The sequence below is a fragment of the Mandrillus leucophaeus genome, unplaced genomic scaffold (assembly GCF_000951045.1).
Source record: "Mandrillus leucophaeus isolate KB7577 unplaced genomic scaffold, Mleu.le_1.0 Scaffold1067, whole genome shotgun sequence".
NCBI classification, from domain to species: Eukaryota; Metazoa; Chordata; class Mammalia; order Primates; family Cercopithecidae; genus Mandrillus; species Mandrillus leucophaeus.
The window spans coordinates 291,373-312,058 of NW_012098843.1; the positions used below are offsets into that span (position 1 = coordinate 291,373).

A 20,686-nucleotide genomic window follows, 5' to 3' on the forward strand; every position below is an offset into this window, starting at 1 on the left:
TTTTTTTTTTTTTTTTTTTTTTGAGATGGAGTCTTGCTCTGTTGCCCATGCTGGAGTGCAATGGTGCGATCTCGGCCCCTCTGCAACCTCCGCTTCTCAGGTTCAAGCGATTCCCGTGCCTCAGCCTCCTGAGTAGCTGGGATTACAGGCACACACCACCAAGTCTGGCTAATTTTTGTATTTTTAGTAGAGACGGGGTTTCACCATGTTGGTCAGGCTGGTCTTGAACTCTTGGCCTTGGGTGATCCACCTGCCTTGGCCTCCCAAAGTGCTGGGATTACAGGTGTGAGCCACCACACCTGGCCTTATAGCTAAAATTTTCTTAGCAATTCTGGAAATGCATTTAAAGACTAAGGGCTGGATGATATTAGGGAATTACTGTTAATTTTGTTATATCTATTGCATTGTGATTATGAGAAAATCTTTTTTCTATTACTGTATTTAAAAAGAAATTATATAAAACAACTTTTATATAATAGTGCTGTTCAGCCTATACCATATAAAAATGTAATACATTTAGCAATAGCAGAACAAAGGAATCCAAGGGAATAGATGACGAGTAACCCAGAAATGATAAAAGGAAAGTCATATAACAAAACATATAAATGTACATTTGCTCTCCTTTCTTCTCTCAACTTCCTTAGCAGACATAAAATTATGTAACATAGTAATCATAACAATCTATTGCTATATTTGTAGTATATACAGATGTAACATGCATAACATTAGTACCACAAAAAGTTAAAAGATGTAGTAGAGCAAAATAGGAGCAATATTTCTATACCTCACTAGAAGTTAGTACTTAGTCTCTATTAACTGCCTGATGATTGTTCTATCGTTTTCAACAATGCCTGGTGGTATACATTATTCTGCAGTCTGATTCAATTAAATGTAGGTTCCTTTGCATGGACAGTTTCTTTGGTCAGAGTATGAAGTTTACCCTGAATCCAGAAAGGCTCTCCTTAGCTGTCTCTTTTCTTGGATCTCTCTGGTAAAGTAGATGGTCTACAGTTGAATTTATTGCCTTCATGGCTACAACCTTCTTCTTAACACCAAAATTCTCATTGTTTTCTAGAGTGCCCTTTGGTTTGAACTTCTCCATGTGTGTCTAAACAAAGTCAGTTCCTTTGGGTAGAGCTTTAGAACTCTATGTCCTGTGGCCTGCCTCTTCCCCTGGGGAAAAAATCTCTAACCCACTGCTCTGAAGCTAGGGACTAGACAGCGACAGTAGCCTCTGGTCTTGGCTTGCCTCATCTGGTGCAAAACTTCTACCCTGTGAGCTGAAACAAGAGCAGTAGAGACCCCGGTATTCTCAGCCTGCCATGCCTACGGTAGAGCATGGCTCTGTGAGTGGAGGGTGGGTAGAAGAAAGCCCCCTACCTCTAGGCCACACTTGCTTGGATTTTAGCCTCAGAAACACAGACCTTGGGTGGGAGATAAGAAATGCAGAGGACCCGCAGTGAGAGAGGTACACATAACCCTTGACTGGCAGCTGTGGGAAGAGAGTGCCCCATCTTCTTGGCCACACATGCCCAGAGTGGAACCACTGTCAGTCTCAGCGAGGGGTTAGGGAAGGGAGAGGGTTGTGCCTCAAGTGCCACAGAATCCCACTGTTATAACTAAGATTAATTCAATTTTCTTGAATAAATATTCCCTCATTTGCTTAGAATAATTTCTAGAGACTTTAAGTGATTGTTGTTTTTGTTATTTCTACAAGCTATGGTTCTTTCACTTTTATATTAGAATTTCATATAATTCATTTTCAGACACATTTGCAGGTGTTGTTCTATCATGTTCTCACACACAGCAAAGCCACAGTTTCCCCTTCAGGGTAGATGGGGTGCAGAAGCAAAGTTAGTGTCTGGTTGTCCTCAAATAACACAAGTGCCCCCAGGGTACATGACTCAGCAAGACTCCACCCAGTGACAAGACTGCAACCTTCAGTTGTAGGCCTCCTTTACAAACCTCACAGGAAGCTTGGTAAAACTGTGCTTCATCAATACCTGTTCTGTGTGAACCATCACATTCCTCAACAAGTGTGATATTTTGGTAAATAAACAGGACAAATAATCTATACTTAGGTAAGAGTCTGTATGTGTGCTCTAAGATAATATAGCCATACTTCATCCAAAACATAACATCCAATTCTCAAACATCTCACTAAATTCCTAAGTGCCTTTTAAACCAAATGTTATCATTATTTTAATTTGTTTATCTTGACTCTACCCACCTTTCAGTTTGGATCATTATTAAGCAAAATGTCAGCAATCAGGAAATAACAATAGTAACAATGACAGCTAAATTAATTCCCACAACTCTTAAGCTACAATAATATTACAATAAAGTCACAAAGATCACTGTTAAGAAAGACAGTATCTTTGGTACCCCCATTTTTTCCCTAATTTTTCCCAAGACAAATTCTGACAGCAAAGTTCTATTTCCCATAAAATGATCCCATGTATATGGCTCATTACAATGTGGATATGTCTCAGTATGAAAATTTTGTGCTTCACAGTAAGCTCCCCAATAGCACCTAGCAGGCACTAATCAGATATCTGCTGAATGGACGAATAAATGAATGAATGAATAAATGTTGAGCAAAATCTGCTTCAATGCCAGAAAATGTGGTCAATGCCACATCTTAAAACCTTAAGTCAAATTGAAATGAGCAATGAGCAGATGTGAATGATGCCTTCCTTTCGTGATGGAAGAGATTGACTGGGAAGTGACTGAAAAAAACCTGGACTCACATTCTGAGCTGACTTGTGGGAAGAGATAACAGTGTAGGGACACAGGGGTAATAACTAGTTTTCACTAGTTCCTCCAAGAAAGACCAACTGTAACACAGGCAAAAGTACAATCAAGAATGGTACAGTGCATTTTCTGTGGTTTCTTAACAATTGGGCCCCTCAGGCACAGTACACTATGGCCTTGACTGGCTCTCCATCATATCCAAAACGCGGGCAAGGTTTGTGGGCACTTCTTTGGCTACCCGGGAAAGGAGCTGGTATGGCACTGGAACTTATTTCTGCAACTATTTCCAAATCCAGATCTCACTCTACCCCAACTTTCCAGGTTTTAGGCTGTAGGATATCATAAAGCTCCTTAGAATGTGACTGTATTTGGAAGTATGAACCATTTTCATTTTGGAGATGATTCTGAAATATGTAAGGGTGGAAGGCCATAATGATTGGGATTTACTTCAAAATATTTCAACAGAGAAAAAACAAGGATAAAAAAAGACAAAGAAGGCAAAATCCTGTTAACTGTGGAATGTGGGTGATGGAAGTATACGGTACTAGTCTCTCTACTGTTGGGAATTTTGAAAAATTATCATTAAAAATATTCTTTATGAGAAGGACAGGCCTCACCTGATTATCCATATCTTTGATGACCAATAGGACAGGACTGTCTAGTGATGCCGATTTCCGGTAGAGCGTCTTCAAGCTGGTCCCATGCTCTAACGTGCTATAGGCCAGTCTCCATGGATACCCTTGCACCCTTGCAGGAAGGCGTCGGGCTAGCTACAAAGCCAAAGGAAGAGATGTAAACAGAAGGTTCATACACAACTTGCTCATGAACATGTGGCACAAAACAAACGCCCGTCGTTCAAATTCAGTGTCATATACTTACATAGTGCCCCTCCTTACTCTGGCAAATATTTGCTATTCTAAACCAAGAAAATGATTGTTTGACAGTGTTTACCTTGGCAAGGATACTGCCCAGGAGGTGTTTTCCCATTCAGGGACATGACTATGGAGTCCCTATCCTACTATATATTTGAAGATGCAGAATAAGCGGGATAAAGAGGTATAAACTAGACACACGCCGTTCTTTTCCACTTCAACCTGGCTTTTACGAAACAGTTCATATTTTCTGAAGTTTTCTTTCTAAACACTCAGAGGCTCAGAACTGCTACTGACAACTACAGCTTTGCACAGAAGTGAGGGCAAAAAAACAGGGACGTTTAGTGTTAGAAGTCAGGTGTCATCTGTTCTTATTGCACCAATATCTTTCACCTGCATCAATATTTAAACTTGGCCATAAATAACCAATAATGGATATCTCTTCAAGAATATTACCAAAGGAGGCCATGAAGTGCTGAGTCTTCAGAGTGCTTAAAATCAGTTCCAGTGTCAGTGTGAATCCCCCATCTCTATAATTACTGGGTCAAGCTTCTTGGCTTTCTTGGGTCTTTCGTGGTTCCTCGGTAAACTTGGGAGCTGAACTTAAGGATTCTTTAAGGTCTTTAAAATTCATGTCTCTAAGCTGACTGGTGAGGGAAATGCCAGAGGTTCCTTACTACAGTTCAAACATAAGTGCATTATAATATTTCACACATTTCAAGTAAACATTCAGAAACTATGAAGTACACAAAGAAAATTATAGAAAAAGGAAAAATTATCCACAGGTAGGTATTTTTCATAAAGCAAACAGTGTATTTGCTATTTTACTTTTATTGAGCCCGATACATCAAAGCTATTGGAACTCTGCAATAATTACGAGGATAAATTTGGATCCTTTTAAAAGTGTATTAGGACTATGGTAGGACACTGACAATTTTTATTTTTTTAAGATTAGAAATGGCTTTTCCTTCATGTTTGAGAGAAGGATGTTAGTGTCTGACCAACTCCTCGTACTACCAAGAAGGCAGCAGGAAATGCAACTTTTCAGAGGCAGTGCAGGGGGCACTGGCCTTAGTGGGCTGCTGGCGTTCCTCCTTCCTCACAAGCCTCATCCTTTAGCCCAAGTGAGAAGGGCAAATGCATTCAGGGATGGGAATTTTTTTTTTTTTTGAGACAGAGTCTCACTCTGTTGCGCAGGCTGGAATGCAGTGGTGCAATCTCGGCTCACTGCAACCTCCACCTCCCGGGCTCAAATGATTCTCCTGTCTCAGCCTCTTGAGTAGCTGGGATTAGAGGCGTGCGCCATCACACCCAGCTAATTTTTGTATTTTTAGTAGAGATGGGGTTTTGCCATGTTGGCCAGGCTGGTCTCAAACTCCTGACCTCAAGTGATCCGTCTGCCTTGGCCTCCCAAAGTGCGAGGGTGACAGGCGTGAGTCACTGCGCCTGGCCAAGGAAAATATTTCTAAAAGCCTAGGAAGCTCGACCCTTGGTGGCCAGCGCGAGCCCACCTGCTCGATGTGCATATTCTCCAGGAGCGCACTGTGGGGCCGTAGGACAGGCAGCACCTCCTCATCCTCGTCTTCATAGTAGCTGCACGTGCTCTTCCTGCGCTTTGCCTCCTCAACAGTGATGATCTGAAATGAGAAAACAAGCCAAGAGAAATAACTTACTGGCTTTTCTTCTAACCGCTAATAAAAAAAATCACTCCAGGGACACCGCTGCCTGAAAACGTGGCACTTCAGCAACAGGAAATCAGCTGAACAGGACTTTGGGGAAATGGCTAATTTTTCAGTTTCAGAACAAATGAACAATTTAAGACAGTACAGTCGAGGCAGTTAATATGTATAAATTAAAGTCACAAGTCACAAGGCTAGACATGGTGGCTCATGCCTGTATGCCCAGCACTTTGGGAGGCCAAGGCAGGAGGAAGATGGCTTGAGCCCAGGAGTTTGAGACCAGCCTGGGCAACATGACAGGACCCCCATCTCTATATAAAAATAAAATAAATAAAGTCACGAGTTTTCCAGTTTTACTATAGCTGCTGATTGCTCGATCACTGAGAATAGTATCTAACACCAGAAGTACAGCTTTCTACCTTTGAAATGCCCTAAATGATTCTCCTTTAGCCTTGAGATTTAGCATCTGAATTGTTGAAGGACTAATCAGAGATCATTCAGTAAGACTTCTATACATAGGGAGTTTGCAATGATAAGGCTAGTTTTTAATCAGGTTCCTGATATTTTCTCGTTAGGCTGTACACATAGAAACCACTTCCGTTAGAAATAATGAATGATAACAGCTCCCGGGAGCACGAGTACAAAGAAATGTCAAGCTTTAGTCTAAATTACAACTAGGTTACAATTATTTATGTACCGTTCAGAGATGATAAAAATATTCTCCCCTTCTAAACCCAGAAACATCATATGGTACAAAACGTTTATTATTTAACTATAGCTATGCTTATGAATTATCAAAGTTCATTTTACCCTAAAATCCATTTTTGGCCCTTCTTAAATTATGGATAAATCACTGGATTATTTTTAAATTGAAGGATGTATATTAGGCTTCTTGGCCTTTTGTGTAAGATCAAGTGAAGGATTATATTAGACAACTAATTCACCAAAATTTACTAGTATTAATTGTTTTGCATTATAGAGAAAAACATTTAAGTTAAATCCAGTGCAAGTCGTCAGGCAGTAGTGTATTACTCAATTTCCAATATGCACAATGACAGATACAAAGTACCCGCTGGCGTCTGAGCCAGATTTACAAGTAAGAAAATTAAGCTTACTAATTTTACCATCTTCTGGGGGAGTGTTTCCGTAGTGAAAACACTATCAAGAATCACAAACCAAGCATGTAAATGAATGAAATAAAACACTCTGTTTTTGGCAAACTTTGTATTTATCACAAGTATAAAATGAGGCTGTGGAATGAAAAAAAAATCAAATATGGATTTCTGGCTGCAACAAGAAGAGGCAGCCACACCATAACCCTCTCCACAACGAATAAAATACCTGCTGGTGAAATGACAGCACAATCCTTTCTAATTCGAACGACTTTCAAAGCAAACTCGGAGGCAGATCACTGAGAATTCACCAGCACCTTATTAGTCCTCGGGACACACTCCAACATACCTTCACAAAAGGCTCTTCGTCAGGTCTGGCACAGTAGAAAATCTGGATGTCCAAGGATAATCTTTGGCCTCTCATTGTGAGCAGTGAGAAGCGTGGCTCTCTCTCTAATGAGGAACAAGTTTTCTCTCCACTCTGCTTCCACACCAGTTACTTGCAGCCACGCTGAGCTACAACTGTTTTCTCAGTATCTAGTTTCCTGCATGATTGAGTTTCTGTTTCCCTCAGGAGAAGGTTCAACATTTCTACAGGAACACGCCCAAATTAGGATTTAGAGCAAACACACTTCCTGCCAGGCATCGCTGAGACTGTAAAAGGACACTTTCACCTTTGAAACGGTGGTTTCTCAACACTATGATAAAACCCCATTGTTATGTTCTCATTTTTTTTTCTTTGCCTTCTTATACTTTTCGTCCTAACAGTCCCTCCAGTGAACGTAGCTTTCCTAGCCCTGCCTTTTCAGAGTTTTTTTTCCTGTTTTTTTCTTCCCCCCCAGCACCTTCTTTAAGGCTAAAGCTCCATTTAAAATGGTATGCGTGATCCCTGGTATCAGCTTGAATCTCAAAGGATGAAAAGGAGCCTTCAATGGAGGTAGGCTTCATTACAGTTAGAACAAACGGTATTTCACTTCAATACTATGTCATGTTTCTCAGTGGGAGGGACTTAAAAGAACGGGAGAACATCTGGTTTACATGAGGCTGTGATGATGTCATCTTACATGTAGTTTTATAAAACAGTTGGCAGAGTAATACTTATGTTTTTACATTTTGGAATTAGTCTTACTGAGTAATAAGCATGATGAGTCCTCCTCTACACTTCAGATCAGATGTCAGTAGGTTAGAAGGAAATATAGATCGGCACTGGATCAATTTGCAGTGATCTTTCTGTGATTCTTCCAGATTCGAAGTGGCCTTTCAGTCTTGGGCACAGCTGCGGGGATCAGGGTGTATTGTATTGCTCATACTGGGGGTCAGTTATAAACAAGACTCTGGCAGACACTTAGAGACCAGTCCCAGGCCAGCAGAACTGACTCTCAATGCAACAGCCTGAGCACAACCTGGGGCAGAATGCCAGCAAGACAATGCTCTCCTCTGGGCCCCTGGGACTCCAGGACAGCGGACATTTATTGAGTATTTCCTATATGATGGTGGGTGCCAGGTGCTTTGCCAGGCACAGGCACATAAAGCTGCTCACAGTCTCCAGCAGGTGAGGAGACAGGAGAGAGACAATTCTAAATAAATGGATGCCATTCCATGTGATTGTAAAAGGCAAATAAAATCTTGGGATCACAAACTCACTACAACAAAAGGGGAAGTTAAGCTTGGAAACTGAGCCACACAAACAAAAACCATCTTTCCTTTTGTTTCTAAACAGCTGTCTCCCCAGGTGGTCTCCCTCACCTGGACAATGTAAATTAACAGCTTATTTTCACAAGTTGGAAACAAGAGCAGACTAGAAATTGTCCTACTGCTCACCCCCAGACCAATGCATACTGGACTTCTTCCACGACTCTGTTTACTGTATCTTATGTAAAGTGCAGATTTACTGTGCACAAGGCATACATAATTGAGGGCTCCTCTACCCTCCCCTTTGCACCTGCAACATGTGGATTCAGTGCACACTAATCAAAGCCTCACAAGAAAGTAACCGTTTGTCTCATTTTTTCTACTCTCCTTTTTTTCTTTTCTCCTTCCTCTCCAGCTCAGTTTTCCCCCTTTAAATACTGAAACCCTCAAAACCCTCTTTGGAAAAAGTGCAGGCCACAGATCCTACTGTGGCTTGTGTCTCTTTTTCCCTCCCCAACCAGATGCATCCTCAACCTTAGCAAAATAAACCTCTAAATTGATTGAGATCTGTCTCAGGCATCCCTTTTGGTTCATAGGAGACAGATGCTAAAATCTACAGCAGAGGCTCAAAGGTGGTTGGGGCAACCTGGGGGGTTCTGAGATAGCTTATTTACAGAGGAGATGGTGCTTCAGTTTGAGAGCAAGCATAGGGTGTGAGAAGATGTTCCAGGGACAGGGTACAGCAGGAATGCAGAGATGAATTCTGAGTTCACATTGGTTGGAGAAGAGACAGCAAGGAAGGCAGCGATGAGGAAGGTAGATGAGACAGAAAAGGGAGCAAGAGCAGAGAAAATGAAGAGCCTTGATGCCATGAAGGAGCTTAGAACTTACCCTACAGGTCAGTGTTTCCAAAACATGACAGTTCCTCAAAATCATCTGGGAGCTTTGAAAAATACAGATTCTAACATTCCTCCCTCCAGACCTACTGAATTCATGTCTCTAGTAATAAGGATCTAGGATTCAGGTTTTTAAAATTCCCAGGTAGTTATTCTAACAGGTGGGTAAGAATCAGTAGAGTCAATAAGGAGGCCACTGAAGGTTTTAAGCACAGAGTATCCAAGCTTGCTTGTATATTTAAATGACAAGTTAGACAGCCTTACAGACCATATGTAAGATCTTTCAACATGATGAAAGAAACATCAGAAATCATTAAATAGTGCTAGAAAAAAATTGACTATTAAAAATATCATCTATCGTACATCAAAAAAGCAACTATAGATTGAGTAGAGTTTACAGTAGCATTGCAGGGCCACTTATACATGGACACAGATGAATTCGGAACCATGTATTTGTAATGGCACCATTGTCCTTGGTGGACAGGTTCTCCCCAGCAATGCTTGGCTGCCTAGGAGCAGAAAAGTGTGAGGGTGGGTTCATCCAGGATTGCAGGCAGGCTAGATGGGTGCAATGGATGGGAGGGGGTGGAGGAACTCAGAAGTCCTGGTAAGGATGTGTCTGAATTCATTTACCATCTGTCTGAGCTCGGAAAGAAGAAACGCTAAGTGGGGTTCAAGAGAGCAGCAGAACAGGAAGGAGGGGTCGACCTATTTTTCCTAGTCTCATCTCCCAACTTCCCAGTTCTGCAAGCTTGTTAAGTACTGAGAGCTTATGTTATCCATCATCATATTTCCAGGGCCCTCCCCTAAAGAAGTACTTGATACACGCTTGCTTGACTGGATGAAGGGAACTGGGGTCTGGCAAACTATAGCTTGTGTATTAGTCCGTTTTCATACTGCTATAAAGATGCTACCTGAAACTGGGTAATTTATGAACAAAAGAGGTTTAATTGGCTCACAGTTCCGCACGGCTGGAGAGGCCTTGGGAAACTTACAATCATGACAGAAGGCAAAGGAGAGGTAAGCACCTTCTTCACAAGGCGGCAGGAGAATGAGCAAGCGCAGGGGACACTACCACTTTGAAAACCATCAGATCTTGTGAGAACTCCCTCACTAGCATGAGAACAGCATGGGGAAACCACCCCCATGATCCAATCACCTCCCACAAGGTGCCTCCCTTGACACGTGCAGATTACAATTACGATGTGATTTGCATGGGGACGCGGAGTCAAACGATATCAGCTTGTCAGCCAAGGCCAGTCCACCACCTGTTTTTGTATGGTACTTGAGCTAACAAAGATTTTATATTTTTTAAGTGATTCAATAAAAATTAATAGCAATATTTTGTGACACATAATAACTATGTGAAATGAAACACAGTCATGCTCATTCATTTACATACTATGGTTGCTTCTGTTCTATAATGGCAGCTATGAGTACTTGCAACAGGAATTCTACGGCCTACAAAGCCAAATATATTTATTATCTTGCCCTTTACAAAAAAAAAAAAAATGTGCTGAGCTCTGAACTAAGGCATGGAGACATGAGCGAGAATATAAGTGGATCCGTCTAGTGTGGTCAGAATGAACTGTGTGCCTGTGTGCATGGTGGTGGTGCTTTTTTCAAATGGAGGAATAAAGTTATTTTCCTCTGTGATTTCACAGGTGCATGGGGACTCTAGTTTCTTACTAGCCTGTTACTTGGAATCTGAATGCAAGACTGCTTACTGTACCTTAGGAACTATGATGGTCTAACCCTGCCCAAGTGCTCACCTCCCAGCTCTTAGTTGTTGGCTCACTGAAGAAGTTGTCGATCATGTTCAGTTCTTCCTTCTCCACCACCACAAAGCCTTGCTCTTTGGCATCTTTCCCATACACATCAGGAGACCACTGAACAAAGAATGTGTACAAATGATCCACCCTGAAAAACACATTTGTGACAGATATTAACACCAAGTCTACTTTCTTGGCAGGTGCTAGTGCGGACTGCAGTACATAAACCATCTTTTCCCTGCTTGGCAAATCCATTTTACTAATTGGAAAATTTCCCACTTTCAAAGTTATCTCTACGAGTGGCCTTACATACTCAAAATTAAGAGCCAATAAATAAAGTAAAAGTCCACAGGCACTGCGAAACTGTTAAAACTGTCTTTCAATTTGACGGGAAGATCAAGACATGGAACGTAATACTGAAAAACACAATGAAATATTTATACCAAATATTTTTTCCTCATTGAGTCTTCATTTATTGGATACTTGTATTCATTGAGGAAAAAAATGTACATCTGAAGCTTTAGCTAGGAACAAAGATAAACAATACTACAAGGGGTCTTTATGTAGATCAAAGTACTATTGCATTGTAATTGTAATAAAACATCTTTGACAACTAGAAAATGTCAGGAATAATACTGGTTACTACTTTAATATTAGAAAGAAATCTAATTTTATTGATATGGGAATGTTCTTTGCTTCCAACTTCTCTGCTCTCTTATACATATTTACTGAATGAAGGTTCCAAAGTATCTCTCCAGGCTTAATCAGTAGAAATATGCCCAGTTCCTAGGAAAAGAATGAGAGCCGTGAAAACTGCAGCTCCGGAAATATCCTCCAAGGTTCATACTATAACCACCACAACAGGAGAAAGGGCGATGAATATAATCAAATGATTCTTAAAGTATCTTCTAATCACTAAATGATAATTTGAATTTGAGGCTACTGTTTGGGATGTTAACTTATGATTGTTAAAATTCATAATTACATAAAATTGTAATAATAATAGGACTAAAACAAAAACAGAAATACCACTGACAATTCTGATATCCTAACAGATCAAACCATTTTTAAGGTTTCTGCATTCCTATCTGTTCTTGTCCACATGTGTACATCATTTATACAGCTTTCTTTTCATGGCAGTCAGAGCCAAGCCATAATTGTTGTATTTAACATTATATAATATACTTTTACCACGTTGCTAGTCCTTGTAGTCATGTTTAACAGCTACATTTCATGAAGTTAATAAACCATAATTAGCCTGTATTCCTATGCTGTCAGGATATTTAGTTTGTTTGTATTTCTTTAATTGTATGAATGATGTTACAGTAAATATCCATACAGTGTATGCCTTTCACTATGGTTTGAATTATTTCCTCAAGATTAGTTCCCAGAAAAGGGATTACTGGGCCAAGGGGCATGATTTTATCGCTTGTAATTCATCCTGCCAAATGGCTCTTGAAAGGCTGACTAGTTTGCTGTGACATCAGCATTGCAGTTTGTGTCTTAAGTTTCATAACAACCTTGCTTATCCTTTTAGTTTATATAAAGTTTTACCAGAGTCCATCTGCATTCCTTTGAGTGTTAAGCGCTTGAACATTTTTCAAAATTTCCTTCCTGACTGTAGCTTTTCTTTCGTGAACTGGCTTTCTGTGATATGTGGTATCAATGTTTTTCTTTTTTTTTAGTTGGTGGGAGTCTTTAATGTAAGGTGAATAGTAACAACTATCAAATGTGTTTCCGAGCTGTTGTTTCCCTTTTTATATTAATCATGTCTTTTCCCCCACAGTACAGACTTACCAATTTTCTTATACTTTAAAGGTGTATTTCTTTATAGAGTTCTCCTTCAAAACATGGACTGTTGTCACCTAAAACAAGGTGTGTATCAGTGTATATGACATGTTACCATTTCGATTACAAAAGTAAATATAGATATTGATAGATACTATGATTGTACATGGGTATGATGGTTATGTTTCGACTCGGTGTGGCCATCCATGGTACGCAGCTTTTGGTCAAACAGCAGCCTTGATGTTGCTATTAAGGTATTTGAAGATGTGATTAACATTTATATGAGTAGACTCTGAGAAGAGCAGATTACCCTCCATAATGTGGGGCCTCATCCAATCAGGCGAAGGCCTTAAGAGAAAATGACGAAATGACGGAGGTCTCTTAAAGAAGAAGGATTCTACCTTCAGACTTTCTTCAGACTTGATACTGCAACACCCACTCTTTCCCCAGTCTCCAGCCTGACAGCCTGCCCTGAACATTTCAGACCTGCCAGCCCTTAACAATCGCATGAGCCAATTCTTTAAAATAGATCTCTATGTATAATACATATATTTTAGTTCTGTTTCTCTGGAGAACCTTGACTAATGTTAGACAATAAACTACTCTGAAAGGTTATAAAAGAAACAGATCAAAATGGTTACTTATAGGGAATGGAATGGGGTGGGAGAAAGACATTTTATATTGTATATATATCTTTCTTTATATTATCTTAATATTTGGACTAGGTAGTACATTTATATGATTCAAACATCAAAATTATATTTTAAAAGGCATATATAAGTTTCCTTCTTACATCCCTGTCTACCCCAAGCCCCATAGGTGACCACTTTATTCACTTCTTATATTTGTAGTATTATTTATGTAGATATAAATATGAATATATATATATTTTGTCTTATTATTTGTTGGGAAAAAGCTGAGTGTTGAGAGGGAAACTGAGGCAGGGCTTGCATAATGTCCTTTGGAATGTGTCTAGACTTGCTGACTCCTTGCTTCTAGCTCTCCTAGGCTCCTATTCCCATTATCCCAAGTAGCAGAACATGTTCCATATAAACACTAAACCATCACAGCTGTAAATCATGTGCTTAATGCAGCAGGCTCTTTTGACCGCCACATTCTCACCACCTATTTCTTTGTTGGATTACCAATAAATACCGTGGGCTCCCACAGCTCGGGGCCTTCGCAATCTCTGTACAATAGTGATGGCCCCCTGGTGTCCCACCTTTTCCTCTTTTTCTCAATCCTTTGACTCCAATTAGGAGAAGGAAAAAAAGGTAAATATATATACAGACTCTAAGGATGCTTACCTAGTCCTCCATGCCCACGCAGCAATATGGAGAGAAAGGGAATTCCTAACTTCTGAGGGAACACCTATCAAATATCAGGAAGTCATTAGGCCCCCAAAATTCTCCTTACCTCTGAATCTACTTCCTCTGATCCCTGCCTAAAGATAATTTTATGGGGAAGAGGAGTTGCTTGTGTCTCTCCAGACGACAATCAGGTGACTGTGGGGGTGCCCACCAAACATCTGAAGATCTATGATAAGCCACAGCATCTAGTGGAGCCACCTGTACAGTGCGAACTGAAGGTTTGAAAAGCCTCGATTTGCTTTCCCTGTGCCTTCTGTTAATCAGAGAAGGCCTGTTTCTCATTATCAGTGGAAAGTTTTACCTCGCAGTAATTAACCAAAGAGGCAGAAACTAAGTTAAATGCATCAGCAACAGCATGCCTCCCGGCTACAACCACAGAAAGTTTTTGTTTCTGTTTCAGTGGATTTACTAACATGGGGGTGAGGGTATGCTTGTGTTTTTGCAGGAGATGAACGAACCATGTGGATGCCCTCAAGATGTGTATGACCATGGAACGGGAGACTGGAGGGACCCATGGATCCCAACCCTGGACCGGCTTCCTCTAGTACGAGTCATGAGCCAGCTGAATCTGAATGCGAAGATGGAACGAAGACCGACCAGAGTCATGATGCTTAATAGACCAACGCTTTCTGACTCAGCTCCTCTCTACCCTGAATACACGAGACCCTAATAGTTAGGAGTATCATCGCCCCTATTCAGCATGAAGAAGTTACAGAAGATGGACCTTCATCCTTCTGCAACCCCCAGGATTAAGGGTCCTCTTGTAAAAGGGAAAGAGGAGTTACGTGGGAAGCATTCAAACCAGAGCGACTCCAGTTTGAATAAGGGCTAAGAAAAATAAAGCTGGATCACCGACCGGCAATTAAGGGCTGCACAGCCTGTAATTGCCTTGCTCAATTAAAAGACGTCACCTCTTATGCTAGTAATAATGATGTCTTCTTTTTTACAAAAAAGAGAAGGGGGTATGTTGGGAAAAAGCTGAGTGTTGGGAGGGAAACTGAGGCAGGGCTTGCATAATGTCCTTTGGAATGTGTCTAGACTTGCTAGCTCCTTGCTTCTAGCCCTCCTAGGCATCTATTCCCATTATCTCAAGTAGAACATGTTCCATATAAATGCTAAACATCACAGCTGTAAATCATGTGCTTAATGTAATGTGCTCTTTTGACCACCACATTCTCAACACCTGTTTTTTTGTTGGATTACCAATAAACACCATGGGCTCCTAGAGCTCAGGGCCTTCGCAGTCTCTATATGATAGCGATGGTCCCCTGGTGTCCCACCTTTTTCTCTCTGTCTTTTTCTCAATCCTTTGACTCCACTGGACTTTGTCACCCCCACGACCTGGTGTTCGGTCTGATCACCCCAACATTATTCTTCATCTTGCTTTTTCACTTAATATATCCTAGATAGCTTCCACACCAGTATATAGACAGCTCCCTCATTCTTTATTTTACAGCTACACAGTACTTTACTAACTGGATTTATCACAGTTTACATAACCATTCTCTGGTTTGTTTCCAAGAGTGTACCATAACGAACAATGCTGTGATGAATTAAACCTGCACGTGACTCATTTCACATGTGAACAAGTAAAGCCACAGGACATTCTCAGAAGTATGACTGCATTGTAAAAGGAACAGCTCACTTGTCATTTTCACATATAACCTCACATTCCTCTGTATAGGGATTATATTATTTTTGCCCTCCCACCAGCTATCTCTCTCTCTAGAACTGCTGAACTATTTTCGTCATGTAGAATGAACTTCCCTATTAAAAGTTAACTTAGAAAACATGACATAAATAATCACTCCAGAGAGGTTTGATAAAGATACAATTATAAATCTCTTAGTTTTTTCAATACTTAAAAGTTTAGTCCATCTTAAATATGTTTTGAAGTAGAGTTGAGAAGCAACTCTGCTTCACTATAACTTTTGGAAAAGGAAATATATATTATGTACACAGCCACACTGGATAAAATGTATGGGCTTAAGTTGGTTCCTAATAGGTTGCTGGCTAGCTGACTTGAGAGAAAAAGGCATGCAGTTCCTAATACCTGAGAACTAGCCTGGTACTATCAGCCAGGCCTCAGCGTTACTAAGAGCTGGCTTAGCATTCACAGCTATGCCCGATGTTTTCCTATTTAACATAATTTTCCAGAACATCAACACTAAATAAGTCCATTCTATGACCATGATGAATCACAACAAAAACAAGAACTCTGTAATCAGAGCTGAACACAAGAATACAAACACTGTGCAGCCACAAAAATGACCAAATGTCCCCCTAATTTGGGTAATGAGAATGACTGTGCTTCCTTCCCAATTACAGCATTAGTCTCTCTAGTCGTCCTTCCTTCTAGATAGGATTTAATAAAAAATACCCAATCTTAAAATTACCCCTACTTCCTGACAGCATCTCATTTAGAGCAAGGCCCTGCTTCCGTGAGTCCTCCCCTAAATCATCTAACACAAACCTAAATCCCAGAACTCCTTTTTTTTTTTTTTTTTTTCTGAAACAGGGTCTCACTCTGTCACTCAGGCTAGACTGCAGTGGCGCGATCTCGGCTCACTGCAACCTCTGCCTCCTGGGTTCAAGCAATTCTCCTGACTTAGCCTCCTGAGTAGCTGCGATTACAGGCGTGTGCCATCACTCCCGGCTAATTTTTGTATTTTTAGTAGAGATGGGGTTTTACCATGTTAGCCAGGATGGTCTCCATCTCCTGACCTCGTGATCCGTCCACCTTGGCCTCTCAAAGTGCTGGGATTACAGGCATGAGCCACTCCTTTCTAACATCCTCTTACTGAGGTAACCCATAGTTCCCTATATGGTGTGTGTTCTCCCTCACTGCAACAAGTTAACCTGACTTACTCAATTACAGGTTTGTTCCTGCTGGTCTTTGTCTAGAGGGCATTGCTTCCTTTGCCAGCACTTCCTGTGCACCCACTGTGTGCCAATGACCCTGCCTTCATGAAGCTTACCTTCTGGAATGTTAGAGCTGGACACTGGATGGCATTTAATTCAACTAACTTTACTTAGGTATCAGAGAATGAGGGCTCTGAACGAAAACATCAGGATCACAGCCAGGACTAGATCTCCTGAGGTGGCAATCAACATTCTTTCTGTCACACTAAAAAGTCCTCCTCTCATTCCACAATGGTTTCTGAACCATTTCCCAGGTAATTTTCTAGTTACAACATAAGATACATTTTTATCACTTTTTGGACCCACTTTCCATTAGGCACTGCTCACTTTTCCTCTAACATTTTACTCTCCTTTGGGGAAATCTTTGTAAAGCATAAACACCGAGTGAAAAAGGAAGCGTTCTGAGAATGCTGAGTTCGTGCAATGAAATATTCTTGTGCAAGACTGCAACGGAATGAGGAATCAATCACAGATTTGGAGTTAAGCTTTCATTTCTTCTTAGACATTGCAAGAAAATGTGAAGTGTGAAAAGCGCAGGTCAATTAAGATTTTAGGGAGAGAAACTATCTTAGTAATTGCCAGTCATTTCCCTTTGTGGTGACAAAAACATCAAGTTGCTCAGGGACATGATTGTATTGTCCTGTTTAATTATGCAGATAGAAGTAGGGTTTACTATTCTGGAGGGAGGTAGGATTGAGTACACCCTGTTTGATGAAGACCACTCATCATTCCTACAACCCATCGGGAAGGTGGATGGGGTAGGAGGCCAGAGAGAAGGAAGATTTATATGAAGCCTGCAGGATTTTCTGAGGAGGAATCAAATGCCTAATACCATGTCTTTTGAAGTTCAATATTATTAGGGCTTCTCTGATGAATTAGGGTGGTCCTAGCATAGTTCAGTCCACAGAAAAAGACAACATCCCTTCTCCATTCCATTGTTCCTGAAAGGAAACTCTCCAAAGGGGTTGGAGAAGTGGTCGGGTCTTGCTATAACCATTTTAGGAGCAGACAAATTGAGGCATGGTGTACTACTGATTCTGAAACTTAGATCAAGCCCCCTGCCACTGTGGGCACGTTATGGAAGGAAATGGCTGCATGTGCATATGTGTGAGTTTCTTAGGTTTAACAAGAAGATATGCGATGGAGTGTACTGGGGTGTCAATTTTGGCATAAAGCATTCTTACCTGCTGGTGCCATTTTCTCTAGAAGAAATATCTCAGCCTAGGACAAGAATCTGGGGTGACCAGGTAAGAGGGCATATCCCAAACCTACTCTTTTGGAACTGCTGGTTTTTCTGTGAGTAGGAAATCTAGGCTCTGGGTTTGCTTGTTCCCAGAGTGGACTATTTTGCAGCAGCCATGGCCAACCCTTTAAACTGAGTAAGCACTGGGCTTCTTGGGACTTACCACTGGAGGAAGATTTCTAGAGAAGAGGAAAAAGCACTCTCAATATATCACACAATAGAGGCTTAGAGTTGTAAACACTTAACATTAAGCAGAAAAGCAACCTTATGTTTTAAGCAATGCTGGTAAAATATACCATTTACCTAAAAAGAAAAGCTGTGATTTCCTGCCTCAAGGACCTTACATTGTACAGTAACTCTACAAGGTATGTATTACTGTGCCAAATTTAAAGTTAAGGAAATTGAGAGTTGGGAAGACTGAATAATGTGCCCGAACACCCCACCCCCGGAAACGTTCCAGTAATTCTAAGCTGTTCCCCAATCCCTGCTTTTTTAAAATAAATGCTAAGTCCAAGGAGGCAGGAACATTTTTGTATCTGTCCATAGTCAGAGATCTCGTGTCACAGTATGAGCCAATTACTTCCTCGGCTTTAGGTTTCGTTAATAAATCTAAAGGAGTATTAGTGCGATGTCCCGAGTGGTCCTTAGGGCACACACAGCCCAGTCCCTGTTATTCCTGCTCCTGCACCTTCCGCTGATGAGGGACTCACAGCACCACCGGGACCAGCCCGTCAGTGCTGTGCTCTGTGTTTGGGGAGTGTGAAGGGGAAGCCACCCTAAATGCTTCCCCCATCGCTCTGTGTCTGCAGTCAACAGAGTCGCCCCAACCTTGGGCAGCCTCAGGGGAAGTGAGATGAGAAACCTCAAAGGTACATCTGCAATGGGGCACTTTGCCGGGAAATGCTTGTTCTTCTTTCCTCTGAGATGTTCAGGGTACTGGCAGACTCCTATTTCCCTCAACAGTAGCCTCCCGCATAATATCCCCTCATTCTCTCACGTAGACACAGCCCTCATGCTATGCCTCTGAGGGAAGAGGAGGAGGAATGAAGAAGGGACATGGCCTGTCCCACAAGAGGATATTAAGATTCATGTAGAATCAATTTGTTTACTTAAGTTCTAAGTCCTCTGGAGACCAGGTGGAAGGACTCAATGTCCCTCTTCCCAGCTCTCCTTCCGCTCAATTCTCTATCTTTTGTTTATGTTATTTTTAAGATTTAGTTGGGGGAGAGGATATGACTTCATCTTTTTTCCTTCTAGGTTAGAGTTGCCTTGTTTATTTAACCTAATTATTGGAATGTTCTTTTAATTCACTGGGTTTTCCCAGTGGGTCATTTCCCAGAACTCAACTCTGCCCTCTGGAAACAGATCTCAAGTTCTGAAATTCCCCTTCTGATCCCTCTGCCTTCCATCTCACCCATGTCTTTCTCCTGGCTATACCAGCTATGCTCCAGCCCTGATCCCTCTTCCTCCTCTCCCCAGCCTTCGGCATCTCCTGGGTTCATATACTTTAGGATCTCTCTTTCAGGCTCACCCTCACCAGTGCCCCCTAGAGGCAGGCCTACAGCAGTGATCCTTCTGCACCTGCCCTTCCAAACACCTTCCCACAGAAACAAACACAATGATCTTACCCGCTCTTCTCTTGGGATGATGAATGTAGCTAGGTTTGCTTATTTGGGCTTAATGGGTCCACTACAAAGGCAGCTAACCTTGGCTAGGAAAAACCCTCTCCTGGTGCAGCTCCGTACTCACCTATAGCTTTTTTTCTTTCCTACTCTACACAGTACCTATTTAGCCTCTGTTTTCTCAAGCTCACCCCACTCTCCTACCTGCCTCCTCTCAGAATGGAAAATTCTCTATTGTACTGTTCTTACAGTGTGTTCCCTCTGCCATCCCTCTTAGCATTCTTTTTCTCCAAAAGGAGTAACTGCTCTTTGACCTGTTTTAACTTCCTCTCTGTACTTTTAAGGATTCCACTCCCTGGTGAATTTCCTCAATTATTTCCACCACCCCACCTTGCAACCTTGCCATCCCCCTGTCTCCTTCATCTGGATCCATAAATTCCATGCTTGTAATCCCAGGACTTTGGGAAGTCGAGGTGGGAAGACTGCTTGAGGCCAGGAGTTTGAGACCACCCTGGCCAATATGGTGAAACCCCATCTCTACTAAAAATACACAAATTAGCCAGGTGTAGTGGTGCACACCTGCAAAATCCCAGCTACTCGGGTGGCTGAGGCACAAGAATCTCTTGAACTCGGGAGGTGGAGGTTGTAGTCAGTCAAGATCATGCCACTGCATTCCAGCCTGGGCGACAGAGCGAGACTCTGTCTCCAAAAAATAAAAATAATACAAGTAAATAATTTGTAAAAAGTGTTCGGATTTTATTTATTCTCAAAGTCCCTCCCACACCTCACTTTCCCTTTAGAGTGTATTGCTGACATCTGGGCTGGCAGATTTCCCAATTCCTTTTCATTCCTGAACTCTTCTATTCTGATTTTGTTCACCTTTCTGTATACGCCCTTTGTTAAATCAAACCTGGCTCCGGTATTTTCTGGAAGGTGGCAGAGTTTTAAAATGTTATTCCTAACCAGGTGTGGTGGCTCATGCCTAATCCCAACACTTTGGGAGGCCGAGGCAGGCGGATCATTT

General features: G+C 41.4%; 1 protein-coding gene across 4 annotated transcripts in view; it reads right to left on the bottom strand.

The window, feature by feature from the left end:
* The window catches only part of NCOA7 (nuclear receptor coactivator 7), a 160,552-nt gene that overhangs the window by 4,855 nt on the left and 135,011 nt on the right, over positions 1-20,686 (bottom strand). For 3 of the 4 annotated variants that reach the window (XM_011985016.1, XM_011985024.1, XM_011985032.1), the window contains 3 exons: positions 10,718-10,865; positions 5,138-5,263; positions 3,372-3,524 (listed from right to left, as the gene is read on the bottom strand). In XM_011985016.1, coding sequence (XP_011840406.1) covers positions 3,372-3,524; positions 5,138-5,263; positions 10,718-10,865 — 427 coding nt within the window. Of the gene's footprint in view, positions 1-3,371; positions 3,525-5,137; positions 5,264-6,766; positions 6,973-10,717; positions 10,866-20,686 lie in introns of those variants that run through there. The other variant, XM_011985039.1, reaches the window with a different exon arrangement.